We start from the raw sequence: 19,684 nt of genomic DNA on the forward strand, positions 1-19,684 counted from the left end.
AGAAGCCCTATGTGGATTCCCCCTCCTTCCTTTGTAAATGTTATCTAGCAGTGGTGTAGACTCTGTTTTAAAATAGAAATATAAATATGGATGGGATCAGGCTGTGGCACAGTCTCCGGGGTTGTTTAAGAATAACTGAGTTTTCCAGTGTAGATATTTGTGTTTGCAGTAAAGCCTACATGCAGTGCCCCCAAGGTAGATTTGGGTACGATCCAAGGATAATTAAAAATTGACTTCCACATATGCTAGCAAATCGCTGTTTAACTTATGGAAATTAGTTTAGGAGTGCCAATGCAGCTGTGCTGTGAGCCCTGACCTAAAAGGTTCTGTGTTGTACATTCGTAGATTCCTTGTTCTTGGTTTGGATTAACCTACTTTTCATTCTTTTTCTTGAGACTCAGTGATGGCTGTAGTAAAGGAGATGGCACAAGCTCACCTCAAAGGTTTCTTCGCAGCAGATTCTGTTTTGTTTTATATATACACACACACACACGTGTATATATATGTGTGTATATATGGTCATTAGGCTTCTTTGTTTTGGTTTGATATAATTCTCTCTTGATATATCTTGCAGATTCCTGCACTTCTTGAAAAGAAGGCAGACGAGTCAGAAACGGACTCTGATGATGATGATGATGATGATGGCAGCTTAGAGGACTCTGATTCAGGCTGTAAAGAATCTGTACATCCCAAAGATAAACCTGCTGAAGTTAGCATGGACAAAAAGGTCAGTTGGGCAGGAACTGTTTATTTTTCCCACCTCTGCCTATATGACAGGAAAAAATCTAAACTGAGTGGTTCTTGCCACTTCTTGTCTGAAACAAGCTATGGACTTTTCCTGTTGTGGAGAATGGGAGCAGAGAAAGTGAATTTCATTATGGATGCTTTATTAATGGTGTTTTCATGTAGAGGAACATGTGACATAGTTCTCTGTAGCCTAGACAATGCCAGAAGAGAGATCTCTGCAGGGAATTCTAAGGCTGCACAAAGCAGAATTTAGTGAAGCCTAGGCAGCTCTTCAGTGCCTCTGGCTACTCTTCCAGGCTTTGGTGTTCAGGTTTGTGGTCATGGTCCCTGATTAACCTCCTATTGCTCAGGGAATTGAGACCACTTGATCTGTAGAACTGGAGACTTGGTGACAGTGTTCGAACCACAGTGGCTTTTGCAGTACCAGTAGTACAGACTGGCTAGCTTTGCTGGGGGCAGGAGATGTAATGCAGTCATGCAAAGGGATTATGGTTTGGGGTTTTTTTTAAGGTTTTGTTTTCCAAACTGCAGAACAAGTATGCTCTGTTTTGGTGAGGCTCTTCTGCAGAGTGTTGCCCGTGGGTGAGAGGCTTTTGGCAGCCTTTTAGGTGCTGTGCAAAAGAAGGATGAAACTTGCTGGGCTTAAGGGGTTCAAGATTTGGGGCTTTGCTTGTTAGGTTTTTCTTCATAGAAAAGGTAACATAATACATTCCATATCTGTCAAATAAAAATGCAGTGCTCTACTAGACACTTTCTACCAATCTAGAGCTACTGCCTTTCAGATGTGAAGCAGGGAAATCTTGGTCACTTCTCATCGTTATGGATAGGTTTTCATTTGGACTTGTTTTTGTGTGAGTAAGATGAGGGTTTTGGTAACCTATGTGTTCAGCTGTAGGTTGAACAACTGATTAGCAGCAATTACTTCCACCCCCATTATGCTGAGTTTGCATTTTCCAGTTCCAGTCTTCGCTGTCTGGCACAAATTATAGTGTATTGCAGTAGCATAGCACCCTTTCTTGCCAATCCTGATGATGATCAGCTTGCTCTGAGTTACCAGCAGTTACAGGATCAGTATTTTTGCATGACGTATAGAAACATATACTATAGTAGCCCTGTGGGTAGCAGAAAACCTAGATCAGGCATCCTGTTGTAATCTTAGGTGTAAATAGCATGAGTTAAGAGTGCCTCTTGTTCCCTTTCTTCAAAAGTTGCATGAAACTCGGGTTTTAACTAGCTTGAATTTTGCCTTGTCATTACCAGTGTTGCAGCTCTTAGCTCCACCCCCAACCTATACTTCCTTTTTCCTTTCTCCTCACCATTCTTATAGATTATTTTTTTTCTTTTTTATTTCTTCCTCTTGATAAAAATGAAGTTATGTGGTGGGTTAACTAACTTGTTAATGTAACAATTGATTGACCTGCTCAAAATCTCTCATTCCTTCTGGCTTTAAATGAATGGTGTTTTGTTCTTTATAGGAAAGGAAAAAGATGGTTAAAGAAGCCCAAAGAGAGAAGAGAAAAACCAAAATCCCAAAGCACGTAAAGAAGCGGAAAGAAAAGACTGCAAAAATGAAGAAAGGCAAATAAAATCAGCTTTGGCTTGGGGAAGGGGATGGTTTGTTGTGGGTTATTTAGTCACCATCTTTTTTTCTTTTTTAAAAATTAAAAATCCTTTATTTATATACATACAGTATTCACTGTGAGGGTGGTTTTGTTAATAACACGGTTGTAATTGTTTGAACAGAGTGCCAGGGGTTTCTCAATAGGAAAGAATGAGTTTAACACTTGTGCATGTTAAAATCCTTTAGCTGTGCAGGTTTAACCTGTTGTTAAACTTGCATTGGTTTGTTCCTGGGGTCTTACTCCCCTGCCTCACACTGCATATAAGCTAGGTCGGTTTGTTCCAGAGCAGTGATTTGATTCAGACAGATCCTTGGAGGAGGGGGAATGGCGGTTCAAAGGCCCATGCCTTCTTCACAGTATGGAAGCAAACTGAGTTAGCTGTCCTCTGCAGGCTGCCACAGTCACCCGTGGGTAACCCTGCAGGCATTGTGCCTTTGCTGCCTCCCCGTGCTTGCATCACCTTTGGTATTTTCTTACTGAAAGCTGAATTTTGTGATTTGGGGGGCACTGTCCTCGTTGCCCAGTGCCCTTCTGAAGCAACCAGGCAGGTGTACCCGAACAGACTAAAGCCTGATTTTTTTTATTCCCGACCCCCCCCCCCCCCCCCCCCCCGGATCCCAACATAGGGCACTGTTGCTCTTAAGAGTATTTTGAACCAGCTATTTCGTAAGCTGGTCAAATGAGCATTTGCCATCAAGATTCATCACGTGTGTGCAGATTCAAGGCTGTGTAAAGGCTTTTGGCAGGACCTCTCTGTGGCATGGCTTACTATTATCAGTCCGTGTTGTGCTAAGGTGCCCCAGTTCTTTATTAGGGAGAAGCTGGCAGAGCTCTGCTCATAAGTGACCTACTTGGGCTGGGGCAAAGGCACCATCCTGAAGACAGACCACCTTCCCTCTTGGCAGCTGCTTTGGCCACTGAGGCTGACAAATCTTGGGAGAGATGTCCTCCTCATGCTGTAGCACATTTGATGTCTTTTCCCATTGCCTGCAGTTTCAGAACAGAGAGAGGTTCTGATTCCAGTCAATGTCTTCATATGTTCTCCCACATTAGGGATGGAGTTGATGCCCTGGGGATTTACGCTTACAGGACATGCATCCTCTGGTGACGGAGGGCATCTTTTATCCGTCAATGGATATCCCACAACGATGGGTTGTCCAGGAGCAGAATGAAGCTTCCTTCTCTCTGCTCCTCACCTCCCACACCCAAAAGAGAGATGATGTTGGCCAATTGCACACGTGATTGCACTCCCTAGTTTGACCTTCACAGCCTCTTTGGTGCCTTTGGCTGGAAATCTCGTAAGAGAGGAACTGGTCAATGCTTCCACATCTCTCTCTCTCTCTCTCTCTCTGCTCCCTTCCTCCCTGTCCATACAGGGATTGACAGTACTCTCATGTACAGTATGCATGTAAGTGTGGACAGTATTGCTGAAGCATGTTGGGAAGCAAGACTTGTGTTTCCTCAGCAAGTGGGGATGTTTGTTGGGAGACTGAGGTGAAATATCTGCATTTTGGAAAATGGTGTTACATCAGGTGCAAGAAAGGGGGCAGCCTCTAACTGGGTACTGAAGGGAGGAGGAGGTGCAAGACCTACACCCAGAGGTGAGGGAGTGCTGTTGATGGCCATTCGTCTTAACACCAAGGGCCGAGATGCTGCTAGATGTAGGAACGCGTTATTTCCTGCTTTTCCTTGCTATCGTGGGAGCGTGTGTAGTGACATCATCAGGCAGAGGTGGCCTTGGTGATGGCTGCCGTGAACCCGACTGGTTGTGTTCATAGGTGACTGAAACAGTAACAGCTTTGTGCACTTTGCCCTTGAAATCCCCTTGTATTGGGGATTTTTCCTGCCGAGTGACAAGGCTATGGTGTGTGTAGGGACTAGGGGTTGGGGGGGCGGGGGTGTCTGAGCTGTTGCCTTCTTCCAGCAACAGGTTGTGCATTGGCCAGACCTCAGCGTTTTTGAAGTGGGCTAAGCATGAGTGAATCTCGAAGAAGCTGTCTGCGCTTTAATTTCGTGTAGCTCAGCAGTGGATGACTCCATCAGGGAACTGGCCCATGGCTGATCAGCGTGAGTTGGGGGGGGTTGTCAGGCAGAGACAACCTTCTTTTCATTGGGGCTGGGTGCTCTGAAGACAAGGATAGATGCTAGTTCTTGGCAAAGAGCCTGGAAGCCCCAGAGCCAGAGCGTGTGTCCCGCCGGGGGGTGTTTATCTCCTTTACCTGAGGAGACAGTTCAGAGGAAGGAGGCTGCTATCATCTCGGCTTGAGGGAAGAGGAAATGTCGCAGCCCACACAGCCTTGTCTTCCCTCCCGGCCGTGCACCACAGCCTGATCAGGTTTGCCTAGCTCTAGCCACCCTGTAGCACGAAGGTGGTCCTGAATCAGTCATGTAGGATTGGAGCCTTGCTGGCAGCGATGTGCAGCAGGACTGTCTGCGCAGGCTGCACCAAGCGTGAGCTATCTGCCTCGGGTGTTTTCTCTAGGGCGTGTTTACATAGTCAGGGTGTTTGCAGAGCACCTGAGGTGGAGCATGCCAGAAAAGCCCACTTTGTGCAAGCGCAGATGGCCCGGGGACGCTGTTGCAGCTGGGTATGCGCGTATCAAGGTGGGCTGAGTGCAGTTCATGCGTCCTGGCCATTGCAGGCTTGAGATGTATAGACGTGAGGCGGTCCACAGGAACAGGGTGGACCGGGAGCTCTTTGGGCCAGGACCACGAGATGAGCCATCTTTCTGGTGATCCCTGAAGCAAGGGAATGGCCGTTAAGAAATGTTAGACGTAACTACCGAAAGGCACCAGTCTCATATGGGGTGGGGAGGATGGGGAGGGGATGGCATGACTTTGTATCCTGTGCTAAAGAGAAAGCCTCAAAGTAGCACAGATACTCAGTTATGCTCTATTAATATCAATGTATGATGAGGTAGGTTTTGGTTTTTGTGTCCCCCCCCCAAGAGATGAGGATCTGACGAGGCCCACTCACTTTGTTTGCTGTAGCAGCATGTTTGTGGTGTGCCCTGCTGCTGGCACCTGTGCAGACGGAGTAGTGTTGCCAGGGCAGCAATGCCAGCCAGTAACTCGTATAAGAAGAACTGGGACACAAACAGCTCAAGGTAATGCTTCCCCTTTATCTTCTGTACTCTTCCCCCTACCTCCCTCCTCTCCCCAAGATTGCACTTGCTGGTAGGGGGCTCTAGGGTCTCTTGTGGGCTACTGCAAGTGTCTCCATCGTGGAGCTCACCTGATGGCACACGGCACAAGCAAACAGACCCTGGGGAGGTGGGCTGTGTGGGGTAACTGGTGGGCTGTGGCTCCTGGAGATGACCCTGAGAGGCTACTGCAGCAGTGAGGCTGAATTGTGGGGGTGTGAGAGCTACCCCAAAGCCTGAGAATTCCCTTCTGTTGACTGCAAACCTGTCCCTCCTCTGCTCCGCTGCTCGCTGGGTGTTCCAGTGTCAAAAAGTGGAGCATCCAGATTACTACTATTTTTTCCCCCTTTTGAACGAGAACATCTGTACTGAGGTCATGGCATAAACTCGATTGCTTTGTCACTGTGGTTTTGGGAATGTTTCTGCAAGCAAGGCTTTTTATATTATCTGACATGTTTTTCAAAGCACATATGTTTTGTTATCTGTCTTCTCTGAAAATGGATTGGAGTCCAATTCTGTCAGGCAATCCCTATGAATTTTTACAGCTGCAAAAGCATAGTTAACTGTCAACTGCTTTAATACTCCTTTGTGACTCAAGTAGAAACGCTAAACATCTAAAACACCAGTTGTGAAATCAAAGCCCCTATAGGTAAAATTTTCAATTGGAAAATGATGTTATATTTTAATTTAAGGAGCATATAGGTTTCAAGGTGAAGACAAAACGTGTTTGACCCAATCTTAAAACTTAACATGCTGCCTGCAGCTCCGGTCTCTGCATCACCGAGTTGGCACATGGAAAAGCATGGCTGAGGGGATGGAGCAGCTGCCTTGTGAGGAGCAACTGAAAAGTCTGAGTGAGGCTCCTCCATTTGGAGAGGAGAAAGCAAAGCAGTGAGATGACAGAGGTTTAAGAAATCATGAAAACAGCAGACAAAGTGAATGCAGAAGTGCTTTTCACCAAACCCTGCAAATAGTGAAGCTAAGGGGAACTAGCTGAAACTAGCGGAGGATTGGTTTAAAACAGGCAGGAGAAGGCGCTCTACACAGAGGGCAGGCTGTTGGTGGGTTGCAGCAGAGTGCTGCTTGTGGAGTTTGCACCAGTGCAGGTAAGCACGGGCTGAAAATTAGCCATCTAATCTGAGATGTTGCTATTTTTTTTTATTATTATTATTATTTTTTAGAACAGGCTGAGCATATGAAAGACATCAAATTCTCAGGCACAGGTCAGATGCTTGGAAAAATGCGCTTCTGGGAATTTGCGGCTGAAAGATTTAGTGACATCTGAAAGCTTAAGTATGTAGAGTGGGAATATTTACAGCTCTGCTATCAAAGATAAAAATGTACAAAAGCAATTAATCCTGGCTTCCAGGGCATTCCCAAGTCATTCCCTGGGAGGTGGTAGGAGAGGTATGGGGGGGGAGGACTGGGAGGATGATACTCCTAGCTAAGATATGCTAAGGTCCAACAAAGTTCATCAGTGAGGTGTTGGAGTTTTCAGGGGGGATCACAGCTCGCCCCATCTCTCTGAAGTCCCACAGTGCCATATGGCTGGTTTGCACTCTGAGCAGCTGGCATCAGGCCTCATCTCGGTTCCGAGGTCTGTGCCAAGCTGATATTAATTTGTCACTTCTCCCACACTATAGATTTTATTATATGTAGCAAGAGAAGCATTGGAAGGTGGAGTTTTGTGGATTTGGTTTGCCTGTGATGAAGCCAGTAAAACCAGCTTTGCATGGAAGGATATGTCTCCTTAGAGGGTTTTCATTTCCATGCTGAAATATTTTGATTAAACAATGCAAAACTAGCTGTGGCAGGCTGCATGCTTGCTTTTGGCATGTGTGCTCAGGCAAGAGTCGTGCCTGTGGTCCTTCGAGATACAAAAGAAGCAAGGCCAACGTTTTCTGAGGACCGATGTGTCCTGCAGTTTTTGGTCACAGCTGGTGGAGAAGCTAACGATGAGGGGTGCAAAGGCCAGAGATGGATTCCAGAATACTGGATTGCTTACGTGGTTCTCCAGCTGAATCTTTAGCTGCTATTTTCACCTGCAAAACTGTACAGCCAGTTTGAGTATGATACTATAAATATGATGCACAGATGCAGAACATGGCAGGTGCTTTGTCTCTCTGTGCCCTTCCCCCTGGGCTTCTCCCCTGGGGTGCACTTGCAGAATGATGGGGGACCGCTGGGGCGGGAAAGTGTGTAGGGGTTTTTTGTCTGGTGACAGGGACCTGCCTGTCTTCACCTTTTCCCACTGAGGAAACAAAAGGATTTGGACACTCAGTGAGTGAAGGAGGACCTAAAGGAACTGTTTTGTCACTCTCAATGAACTTTTAAAATGTTCCGTGGTAAACACCTTCACAGACTGTTTAAATGCAAAAAGCTAACTGAGAATTTATTTTGAACTTTGTAACTCGTTCTTTTTACAGGTGTAATTTTGGTCCTTCTAAAATGCTACTGGACTTTCAAAGCAAAAACGCTGACCCTCTGCCTTAGCATCTCATTACTTTCCTGGTCTTGACATAATCTTAGGTTCCTTGTTCTAATTTTCATATCCTCTAGAGGGAGAAGTAAGTTCTTGTTCAGACTATGTTGGAAAGTATTAAGGCTCCCTTAATATATGAAAAGTGCTAATGATGTTTCAATTCTCTACATAATTTTCTCTAAATTTTGGTGGATTTGTACATGGCACCTAATTTTTTTTTCCTCTCCTGAATTTGTAGTTCTTGGACAAAGTTTTGTGCTTTCAGAAGTGACAGGGCCATAATTTGTTCTGGGCCAGGCAGGGGCTGCAGCTATGGTATTAATGCTGGGTTCAGGATGAGGTTCTAGATGACACATGACAAACATGAAGGAGACTTTTTTTCCCCCTGTACGTATCATAGAATCATAGAATCGTTAAGGTTGGAAAAGACCCTTAAGATCATCGAGTCCAACCATTAACCTAACACTGCCAAGCCCACCACTAAACCATGTCCCTAAGCACCATGTCTACCCGTCTTTTAAATACCTCCAGGGATGGGGACTCAACCGCTTCCCTGGGCAGCCTGTTCCAGTGCCTGACCACCCTTTCGGTGAAGAAGTTTTTCCTAATATCCAACCTAAACTTCCCCTGGCGCAGCTTGAGGCCGTTTCCTCTCGTTCTATCGCTTGTTACTTGGGAGAAGAGACCGACCCCCACCTCGCTACAGCCTCCTTTCAGGTAGTTGTAGAGAGCAATAAGGTCTCCCCTCAGCCTCCTCTTCTCCAGGCTAAACCACCCCAGCTCCCTCAGCCGCTCCTCGTAGAACTTGTGCTCTAGGCCCTTCACCAACTTTGTTGCCCTTCTTTGGACATACCTTAATGGAGGCACAGAAGGTCTCAAACACACACACACTATGTTAAGTTTCACAATATATTCTGTATTTTAATACTCAAAAAGCAAATCTATGAAATAAATACAATTTTAATTACCTATCAGTAGCTTACGTGCTTCCTAGTAATTCTCTGCCATTTGTTATAGCTGGTCTTGGTCAAGACACCGCAGTTACCCTTCAGTTAACTCTAAGGAAAGGCAGTGATGAACCCTGTGCTAAATTTTGGTTCTCCATCTGTTCAAACACTGTTTTCCTCCACTGTTACACTCACTAGGACACAGATCATCCTTCTACCACTGAACATAACAGGAAGAATGAAGCTATTATTGAACTTATTGAACCACCCCAGCTCCCTCAGCCGCTCCCCATAAGACTTGTGCTCTAGGCCCTTCACCAGCTTCGTTGCCCTCCTCTGGACACGCTCCAGCACCTCAATGTCCTTGTAATGAGGGGCCCAAAACTGAACACAGCACTTGAGGTGCGGCCTCACCAGTGCTGAGTACAGGGGCACTATCACCTCCCTGGTCCTGCTGGCCACACTATTCCTGATACAGGCCAGGATGCCATTGGCCACCTTGGCCACCTGAGCACACTGCTGGCTCATGTTCAGGCGGCTGTTGACCAACACCCCCAGGTCCTTTTCTGCCGGGCAGCTCTCCAGCCGCTCTTCCCCAAGCCTGTAGCGTTGCATGGGGTTCTTGTGACTGAAGTGCAGGACCCAGCACTGAGTCTTGTTGAATCCCATACAGTTGGCCTCAGCCCAACTATCCAACCTGTCCAGATCCCACTGTAGAGCCTTCCTACCCTCCAGCAGATCAAAGAAGATGACTCATGGTGAGAATCTAAAAATGGTAAGGATGTCGTCCAGCAACTGTCCAAATTCATGGGCATAAACACCAATCTTTTGTGTAATGCAATAGTTAGCAATTTTTTTGCCATAATCACTAGCCCTAAACACAGTTTGAGTTGTTGACAGCTGCTTCCCCCCCCCTCCATGGTTGTTTATTTTCAAAGGATTGACATAAGAACAAACTTAGCCCTTCTTCCTGACATGCAACAACCTGCCTCTGACCTCTGCAGCCTGTGTGAAACTGTAAGCTCTCCTAAGCAACAATGTGAATGCTAGACCTAGCCTACAGCACTAGATTTAAGACTATCTTTCTAATCTAGCCCAGAGATCCATGTCTGCTTTGGAGTTTGTAAAGGCCACGAGGCTGGAATTGTTGGGCAGGACTTGCAGTGACAGGTATCGTTTGGGGGTTTTTTTGTGTGTGTTGTTTGTGTTGTTTCATTTTGTTTTTTTGTTGGCTTTTTTTTTTTTTTTTTTAAGACAGCAGGCTATATTGGGTTGCTGCCCAGCAGGATGAAAGATGGGCAGTGACCCTTTTCCTGGCATCAGTGCTGGGCTAAGGGCTGGCATGAAGGCCGGTGATAGGGATATGAGGGCAGAAGCTTCGTTCATAGGTATCTTCTGGAGAGACTGCTGGATCCAGAGTGTTTACTTGGCATTCCTGCTCTTAAGCTTTGGTTTTCATCCCTTTACCTATTCTGAGCCCCAACCCTTGAAGCCTAGCAGGAACGCCCTCTCCGGGCTTTCACCCCCCTCCCAGACTCATCCAGGGCTGGTTCTCTGTAGCTGGCTGCAGCCCCCTGCTACTCATCAGGGCCTGGGGACAGATCCAGTTTTTCAGTGCCTCCAGCCCTCAGTGCCAACCCCAGTTCCAACTCTAGCCTTACCCTGAAACAGAAAGTCCTGTATTCCTCAGGCATCGTCCTGGGATGTGTGATCAGTGCCAGCTGTCATCCCAATCCTCTGGCACCTAAATGAGCAAGAAACAAAGCTGTCTCTTCAGCCCCTTCACTCCCTAATCTAAACCTATGTTGAGATGCAGCCACCAGTTTGCCAAGCTGGTATTGTCCAGAATCAGCCTGGTTTGGTGGTACTTACAGGATCCAGAAATGAAGTTACCTGTTCAGCCCTCTCTGTCCTTAGCCCTGGCTGTGGGTTGCCTGAAAGGTAGATGGGACTTAGGATGGGCAGCACTGCAAAGTCTGAGTGAATGTTTGTACCATCAAAAATGCTGAATTCAGAGCAGGGAGGTATTGTGGGTCTGTGACCAACACTTTGGTTAGGGATCTGGACAGCAAGTCTGAAAAGGTTAGATTCCTTTCTGGATCTTCACTGCGCAGATTGGTTCTTCATAAGGTATAGAAGTTAAAGTCATCATGTTGGTAAGGTTGCTGTTAGCCTACAAATAGTCAGAGCAGGTTGGAGTCAAGGTTTGGCGAGGTGGGGCTGGGTAAGCAGGCTTCTTGCTGGACCTAGTAAGGATTGAGTGTTGAGGTGGGGTCAGGTGCGTAGAGTTGTTTGGGGTAAGGTTTGCTCTGAGGTGGTAAGAGGACCAGTTCTGGTCTGCATGCTAGGGTTTCTGTTTGGGATGCGCAGAGCTTGGAGAGCTGTAAGTTGGCAGGACTAGATAAAGGCTGATGCTGACTAGAAACGGGAGCGGAGGGTTTGCTGGCTGTTGCTGTTTAAAAGAAAAATTCTGTTTAATTTGTGTGCTTGAGATAAGGTGATGCTTTTATACTTCTGGTTAGAAAGAAACTTGAGGAATTGTTTGTCCTCTGTCCTCATCAGGTTTCTCATTCTGTGGTCCTTGGAGAGGCATTGGCTTGCAGAGTATAAGCATGCATGTGTTGCAGAGCATTGTGTCTGTTTGGGCTACAAACAGGCTTTTACGTGGACTTGAGAGCTACCACTGTGCATGGTAGACCTCAGGTCTGGCAAATATTTGGGCCCTCGAGGAAATGTAAGGAGGTAATACCATACTGCATGAGACACACTGTTTATACAACTTGCTTTGCTCTAGCAGTGGTGAATACGGGCAATGGTTGTTCTTTGGAGATGGTGATAGCTCAGGTGATGGAGCAATGGTCTGGATAGCCAAAGCTAGAGGGGAAAGAGCATTTGAGGAGGAGGAGGAGAAGGGGTTGCCACTTCGTGGTTCTCCAGCCCCTTTTGCACCATTGCTCATTCTGGATGCTGTCACCTATCTATCTGCCATGCTCTGAGTGCTTGCCAGTTCCCCTCCCTTGTTGGTCCAACCTGACCTCAGCTCCTCACCTTCACCACAGACTACACACCAGCTACACGTGGGGCAAAACAAAGAAACAGCAGGGAGAGCTGGAGACTCTTTTCAGGGCAGTTTTGACTTGTTTGAAAAGCCACTCCCTGCAGGGGTATGTGACTGAGGTGGCAGATGTGCAGGGACTTGCCTCCGTGACATCAGGAGCATCGGAGCAGCACAGGCTGCGATTCATTGTTGAGGATGGGTGGGAACCAGACCAAGGGCTTAATCCTGCTAAAGGCTCAACTCCTGGTACAACTGACAGGAGCTGAGCTTTAAGGCTGGCTTAAAATGGGGCTGAAGAGTTCTCAGCCTGCGTAGGGGAGACCGGCACATGGGTTCGCGAACGTGTGGCATTTTTGGTAGTCTGGCACATTAGTATTGGTGCAGTAGGAGAAAGTGAGTGGTTCCTTTAAAGATGTTTTTAAAGGATTTAAAAAAGACAATTCAGAAGAGCCAGTTACATGTGTTTTTTCTTTTTCCTGAGCTTCTAATAATTACTGCTTTATAGCACCGAAAAAGAAGAAAATACTATATTTGTAACGAGCTCTTTCAGCCATCCAAAGTGCTTGCATTAAGATGTACGTCAACATCATACATATGACAGATGGTGGAGAGAAAAGCAAGTCCTGATCTTTCCTCAAAGTTGAACAAGCTCCAGCCTGCAATGGAAGTATTTATTTTAAAAAAAAAAAAAAAAGCAAAATTTGTTATTGCATAAAAGAGTCACAAAACAATTTGAACTTGCATTTAGCGTTGGCTTTCCAAGTACTTAAACAAATATAAAACTTTCCCAAGATACTGGCAAGTCCCTGTCAAACATGTTTTATGGACTATTTCCCCTCCCACAGGTGAACCAGGAACTCTCTCTCGTCTTTTTCATTTGGGGAAACCAGTGGCAATACCCACAGACGCTACTGCTAAGTGATTTCCACTTAAATAGAAATGAGACATCAGCCTTCTGCCACCAGCCAGGCCCTTTTCTGGGGAGTCCATCAATTACATCAAGTACCTTGTGGCTGCCTATGGGTTGCACTGTGCAGAATTAAAGGATTACTCTTTGTATGGGTTATCTGTGCTGTTTGCGTTGCTCTGTGTACAACTTTGAAAGACGTTTAATGACTACTTTTTATTGACAATTGGTGAGGCTGGGTGGTGCGATGTTCTCTTGCTTTGTACTGACAGGGATGCTGAAAGTGTTAATAATGGGAGCTGAGAGTAATGAAATTAGTTTGGTGGCAAGGCTTAAACGAAAATGAAGTGCATTTTAATCAAGTCTTGAAAGCAGCTGTTGTTGGTAGTACAGCCAGGAGAAACTATGAGTTTCTCCTTACTGAAAGGAAAGGGGACAAGTGAGGGAGAAAAATAAGGTGATGCAACTGAAATCCTTTAACATCAGGCATGGATTGCAAAGAGCTGTCAGTGTGTGCGATGCTGTCAGCCATGCGTGCCTTTAGGGTGTCAGTGCACGATAAGAGCACCTTCAGACTTGAGCCACCTCTTTGCCGATGCCTTTTGCTATCTCATAGTTACGTTAGCCAGGACTGCGAAGAGTTGTAAGCTCCCAGACCAACACTGTGGCTCTTGCAAAATCCTCTGGTGGGTGATCTCTTGTGGGAGTTTGCTTTGTATGCAAGGGGCAGCCCAGGCAAAAGACGCGAAGATTTGTGTGGGAAGGAAGCTAACAGCAGGCACGTCAAAACTGTAGCTTGTGAGGAACGGTTTTACTCCCAGGGTAGCTGTAGCCTCGCATCGCTGAGTGGCTCCCAGGCTACTGGATCTGGCAGCGTTCATCAGGCTGCACAAGACAAGGTGATTGAACTGCTTGTGCTTTGGATGAGGCTGTGATGCCCAGCCATCTTGTGCTCATACAGTTTTCGGCAGCTGGGCGGTTTGATCAGGGACTGTGATGCTGTATAGATGTGTCTAAAAGAAAAAGCCGCAGAGCTCTTCCAGCCTTTGTCAATGGCAGGACCCAAAAGCTGAATGAAGCAAATGGCTCGATGGGCATGGGTGTAGGAGCAGCGACACGGTTCAGGGCTACGAGGGAGTTTTGGTACAGACTACTTACAGGCCCACGTTGGTAGCTGTCAGTGTTTGTGGGAGAGGTGAATTTAAAGTAGGATGGATGTATTGAGTGACACCTGGAATTCCTCTCATTCATAAGAGTAGGATTGGCAGCTTTTGTGGCCAGGAGATGGACAGCAGGGGAGGTAGTGCTTCCTCTGCTATTTCAAAATGAGGATTCTTCCACATCCCTCTCGCAAGTTACAGTGAAACCCTTCCAAATGCTACGGGCCAAGTTTTGTTCTCAGTTACACCCATGCAACCTTACTGAAGTCAGCAATTGTCTGTTTTGCAACCATTGCCTGATGCAATAACTTGAGGGCTACATATCTTAAAGGTTTAAGATGTGCTTGCATTCCCAGCACTGTGACAGTGAATAATGCTGGATGTGAAATTGCTGCTGCCTGAGTAATTGCCGAAGAGAAACTGAGGTCAGTGGTGTTGCACGGTTGTAACTAACTGCACGGGGCCGGGAACACTCATACGGTACCTGTGAGTTCATTGGGACCCAGGAGAGACGGGCCCATCTCTCCCTCCAGCTGGAATGCCACTTTCCCACATCAGACACTCCCTGTAGTAATTATACCCGTTTTCAACTCACCCTTTAGCAATTACTCGCCTAAGCCCTGCCTCAAACTGACATCACTGGAAAGTCCAATAAAAATACGGCAAGCTTTCAAACCATCCTAGGAAAGCAGAATACTGTATCATTAGTAGTAGTATTTTGATGCAGCTGTTTGCTGATTTTCTTAACCTAATCTTGTAACAGGAGGAGTTTGAGTTCCCTCCCAGCAAATGGCCCGCAGGGTCAGCAAAGTCCTTGTTTCGTCTTCAGTGATGTACTGGCCTCAGAGGGCTTTGTGTCAGTTCCTTTCTTTTTCTTCTTTTTAACTCTTCTTTGCAGTACTGAATGCTTTCTTCTGGAAGGTCTGATCCTAAGCTTCTCAGACCTCAAAATATCAGCCATCTCTAAGTCAGCAATTGTCTTAGTTGTTATTTTTCAAAGTACTTCTGTGTTCCTCTTTCTTTATTTTAAATTTCATTTTCAAGCTGACCACCTCTTTAAGAACATAAGGGTGTATTCAGACCTTGCATTTGTTCAGGAAGAGAGGAAAGCAATGGCAGCTTGCTTTACTTTTTCAATGCCTTGGGTTTGTTTTGTTTTGTTTTTTTAATAAAACTTCAAATGACTCTATGAATTGGACCCTCTGTAAGGACACAGAAAGTTATCACTATTTTTGTTATAGGTAAAGCTGAAAAGTTGAACCTGAATCAGAGCAAATAATTGAGGGTTTTGGGTTTTTTTCCATTATGATCTTGTCTGAACTGGTATGCGGCTCATCCTATGACATCAGAGTTTTCTGAGTTTTGGGTTTTGTTTTTTTAATTCTTGGTTTGCATGGGAACAGGACTCCAGAAAAGAACTTTCCAAACAAACAGTAAGAAAGGAAGCGACGTGCAGAAAAAGTCAAGGAAGGTAACTGGAAAATTTTGCAGGGAATGATTCCTGTTCTGTAACACCTGATGATGGAAGCATGAGGCTTTGCAATTGTAAACAGAATTTCTTTCCACCCTGCTTGGCAATCGTATTCATTTTTTGGGTGTAACCCTTTCATGTACGCAGCTGCACTCCCCATTCCCATAGCTAGGCATGCTGGGTAAACCTTTTGATCTCGCCTTCTAGCCTTTTTATTACAACTTTTTCAACTCCTCCGGACCAGGGTGTGATGGATGATCCTGGAGGAGCTGCCCTCTAGATCTCTGTGATTATACTGAGTTGATGGTTTCTCCCTGACAGGTGCAGGCAAGTTGATTTAAAAACAAAACAAAACACAAAATCTTTTTAGTAAAGCGAAACCTGCTTGGTGTCACCTCCTTCCTCTGCTGTCGTGCTCAGGTCGGGAGAGCGGAGGCTTTACTTGGCTTCCAGTTCTGCCTCTGGCACAATCGTCAATTTGAATGGCAAATGCCTTGCCTCATGCTGCCTCTTGTCATTTGGTACCGGCAACGGCTGTTCCTCCAGAAGCCGAATGCTCCAACCCCGGGGAGAGCACTCCAGCTCTTAGCAATATGCTAAGAAAGCAACCTTTGCCTTTCTTCTCTCTGTGGTGTTTTGTTTTCTTTTTCTGTGGTACGGACCCACCGGCCGTGGAAGTCAAGGGGCTTCTCCCACAGTTTGCAGCAGGCTCTGCCGGGAGGTGTTAGACCGAATCCGACACTGGTTACACGCTGAAAGCCCCTGTTAGCGTAATATCGTGCCCTGGTGGATGCCACAGACTGTTCAGAAAGGCACTGCCGGTCTTTCCAGCAGCTCCCCTGCCCCTGAACTGTGGTGCAATTTGCAAGCGTTCGGCATGTTTGCAAAACACCATAAGTAAAAACAACTGTCTGATTTCCCCCCCGCCCCGATTTAAATAGTTTAAAAACTAGTTACAGACCTCAGGCTCCTGGTAAATCATTACTGTGTCTTCTTGCTGGTTTGGAGGTTGTAGCATGACTGTGATCAGCCAGAGCAGACACTCTTGAAATATGTGAAATGCCATTCTCCATTCCCTGCAGTTTGATATTAAAGAAACCTTTTAATTTTTGAAGTGCTGCACATGTGCTTTTATCAGGTTCGGGGAAATATAAGAGTAGCAGCGCATGGGATACTTTGATATTGGGGAGAGCCAAGCAACTTTCCCATTAGCTCTGTGCAGGTGTATTGGCAAAACTTTGGTTGTCTGTTGTAAGATAACGTGAAGCCATCGTCTGCATATGTGATTTGTGAAGCAGTATCAAAAAGCACATTTCTTTAAAAAAAAAAAAAAATTGTCTTGAATGTTTATGGAGTTTGGAGTGTGGTGCTTTTGGTATTTTTGGGTACGCATGCATCACTTCAAGCTGATCCTTTCAAGAAATATAGTGTGGATTTTTCTTTTTTTTTATAATGGAGGAAAAAAACCAAATCACATCCGCAGCCCACCATTTGATGCCTGAGGAGTTTGGACCGAATCGTACATCGAAAGAAGAAGATATACAAAGCACATGCATCAGCTCAGCTACTTTTTAATCTGTTCCGTGATTTGTCCACACTCAGCAGCTTTTTTTTTGGCAGCAACAGAAGCCAGCGCAGCGCTTCAGGCAAAGGCGTCACCCAAGCTGCCTTAGTTGATGAAACTAAAGTTGCTTCCTGAGCGTTACTGTCCTGTACGTTGTTGGATGACCTGGCTCTGCATCTGCGGCCGATTTGGATGTCTGCAAGTGATTTACTGTGCTCTGAAATGCAGCTGCTTCATGTACGGCATCTGATCTGGGACCACCACTGGGAGCCATCCTCGCTGAAAGTGAGGGAGAGATTAAAGCCAGTTGAAGAAAAAAGGGAATATTTTTTATGGTCCTTCTTGGTAGTTTTTTTCCATTAATTCTTTTAATAAAAGTTGGAAAACTCTTCTCCAGAACATCTGAGCTCCGGTCTTTCCTCGTGGTTTCCTTTTGGTAGTAAGTTATTGGGAGATGACATGAAGACTCGCAGAGGGCTGCCTCTTCTAAAGCCTGCACAAGGGATTTCAAAATACAAATACAAAAAAAACATTCTTGTGAGCAGTCAGGCCTGGATTAACAGGGGAAATTCATTAGGATGCATTTGATCGTGATGATTTGAACGCAGCGGTCCCTCAAGGTCTTGCATATAGGTGAAACCCTACAGGGGCAAGCTGAGAAACAGTGACATTACAGCAGGAATCACATCTCCTTTTACCCTTACTTTCTTGTAGTTATCTGAAATACACTGAGTACCTATTGGAAAGGTTTAATGCATTGCCATATTTGTTGGCAGTGGAGTGTGTGTCATGTAGGTACATGTGAAAACATTTGGCATGAATATTACCAAGATACCCAAAAGTGTTACTTAACTAGTACTTGGATAGCAATACTTACTTGATACAGTAAGTATCACAGTGTCATAGAAAGGTATGGGCAGTCATGTATGAGTGTAGGTATTAATGCAGGGATTAATACATATTTTCTTTACATAGAGATGCACTGACCTTGTCTGCGCTGATTTGCAATGAAGTATAAAAACAATTATCATCAAAGAGGCTTGACAGAAAAAAAGGCAATACAGAAGGAGGTCAGAAAATATCATGTTTCTTAATTTTAATGAAAACAGATGGTATTTTTCCAAATCTTGAGCCACTGCAAGAAGAAAAACAACTATTTTTTGTCTCTTCCAGTGAAAAAGGTTCTGTGTTAAAATGTGCCATAAATGTCTTTCTCCTTCCAACCACAATTTATTAATGTAAACCTCATGAGTCTAGTATGCAGGACATATCCAGCTATGAATATTTAGACAATTAAAAAAAAAAGTACCTTTTGATATTTTCTCCAGCTGAAAAGTGAAGATAACACAAATAATGTTAACATGTTTAGAAAATTCAACAGTCTTGGCACAAATACAGAAGGATCCTAAAAGAGAAAAATGCATGCAAATAGGTAGCATTTAGTGTGACAGTCTTAACATTTTTGAAAGAAAGTAATAGATATATTTCTTAGTTATTTCTGTTCTAAGTTGATGCATAAAGAACTATCCCACCGTAATATTTCTGACCTGATAATGACTGTGTGTGGGCATGCACTTAATGCTGAGATGTGTCTTTGCAAACTCTGAGTAGCGGGGAGGGGGTTGCGTGGAATCGGCATGTCTCTGGCGTGTTTCTTGGGCGTGAATGTGTGACCTGTCCTAAAATCTGATGACCTTTCCATGCCAGAAGAGCCTGTCTCCTGCACACAGACACTGTGCAGCTGCTGAGTGCCCTAATGCTTTGAGAAGAAGGGCGTTACTCGAGCAAGCATGGAAACATATGTCATCTGCGGTTCTGTGTCTGGCACCCCTTTGCAGCCGCTGTTAGGGGTTGAACAGCAAGTTGGCCTGAAGGTTGAATGTCTTCAGGACTGAGAAAGGCCAGGACTCTCCTGGGAGAGGCCCTGCTGCCGCATGCCTGCTACCCCTCTGCTCAGCTGGTTGGTTGGTTGCTCTCTGGGGAAGGGATGGGATCTGGTGCTGTAATTACAGAAATCAGTTAACAATGACAATGAACGACTGGACCAGACTTTGCTTCAGTCACAGGGAAGCAGTGCTCACCAGCGGCAAATGCAGCACCGGCAAACGTGTTGGGCATTCAAACCGGTGGTCCGGTGCGAGAATGAGTCCTTCAGGAGCAGCATGTGGACTTCTGTGGAAGGCCCCACTGAACTGGGAGATGACGTGCACACGCGGATGCAGGTTTGCTGTCTATTGCTGAAGTCAGCGTTTGGGTGGAGTATAAATCCTAATTTTTATAGGCACTCTGGTGGATCTGTGGTCCCATGTGTTCATTACACCCATAAATACCTGCACGGTGTAATTACTGAAAGAGCAAAGTCAGTTAAAGGGAACATTAGTGCTATGGTAATGAAAGAATTCTTGAAAAACAAGAAGCCTTCACCAATTGCTATGAGAGATGTCATCTGTCAGGGAAGGAAAAGTGAATGCAGAAGCATGGCCACGGAGGGAAGTCATCAGTGGTGTCTCGCCCGAGTCTGTGCTGTTCAACATATCTGTAAATGATCAGGGAGAGGGTGAGCAGTGAGGTGAGAAGATCTGT

General features: G+C 45.5%; 1 protein-coding gene across 6 annotated transcripts in view; it reads left to right on the forward strand.

Annotated features, from left to right (window-relative positions):
* Positions 1–2,439, forward strand: part of RIOK1 (RIO kinase 1) — a 28,219-nt gene extending 25,780 nt beyond the window's left edge. For all 6 annotated transcript variants that reach the window (XM_087762998.1, XM_087762989.1, XM_087762982.1 and 3 more), the window contains 2 exons: positions 575–727; positions 2,223–2,439. In XM_087762998.1, coding sequence (XP_087619124.1) covers positions 575–727; positions 2,223–2,333 — 264 coding nt within the window. In that variant the 3' untranslated portion in view covers positions 2,334–2,439. The remainder of the gene's footprint in view (positions 1–574; positions 728–2,222) is intronic.
* Positions 2,440–19,684: the final 17,245 nt, after the last annotated feature.

This window comes from Nipponia nippon, unplaced genomic scaffold, assembly GCF_047370975.1.
Source record: "Nipponia nippon isolate SJK-2023a ecotype South Korea unplaced genomic scaffold, ASM4737097v1 scaffold_1, whole genome shotgun sequence".
NCBI lineage: Eukaryota > Metazoa > Chordata > Aves > Pelecaniformes > Threskiornithidae > Nipponia > Nipponia nippon.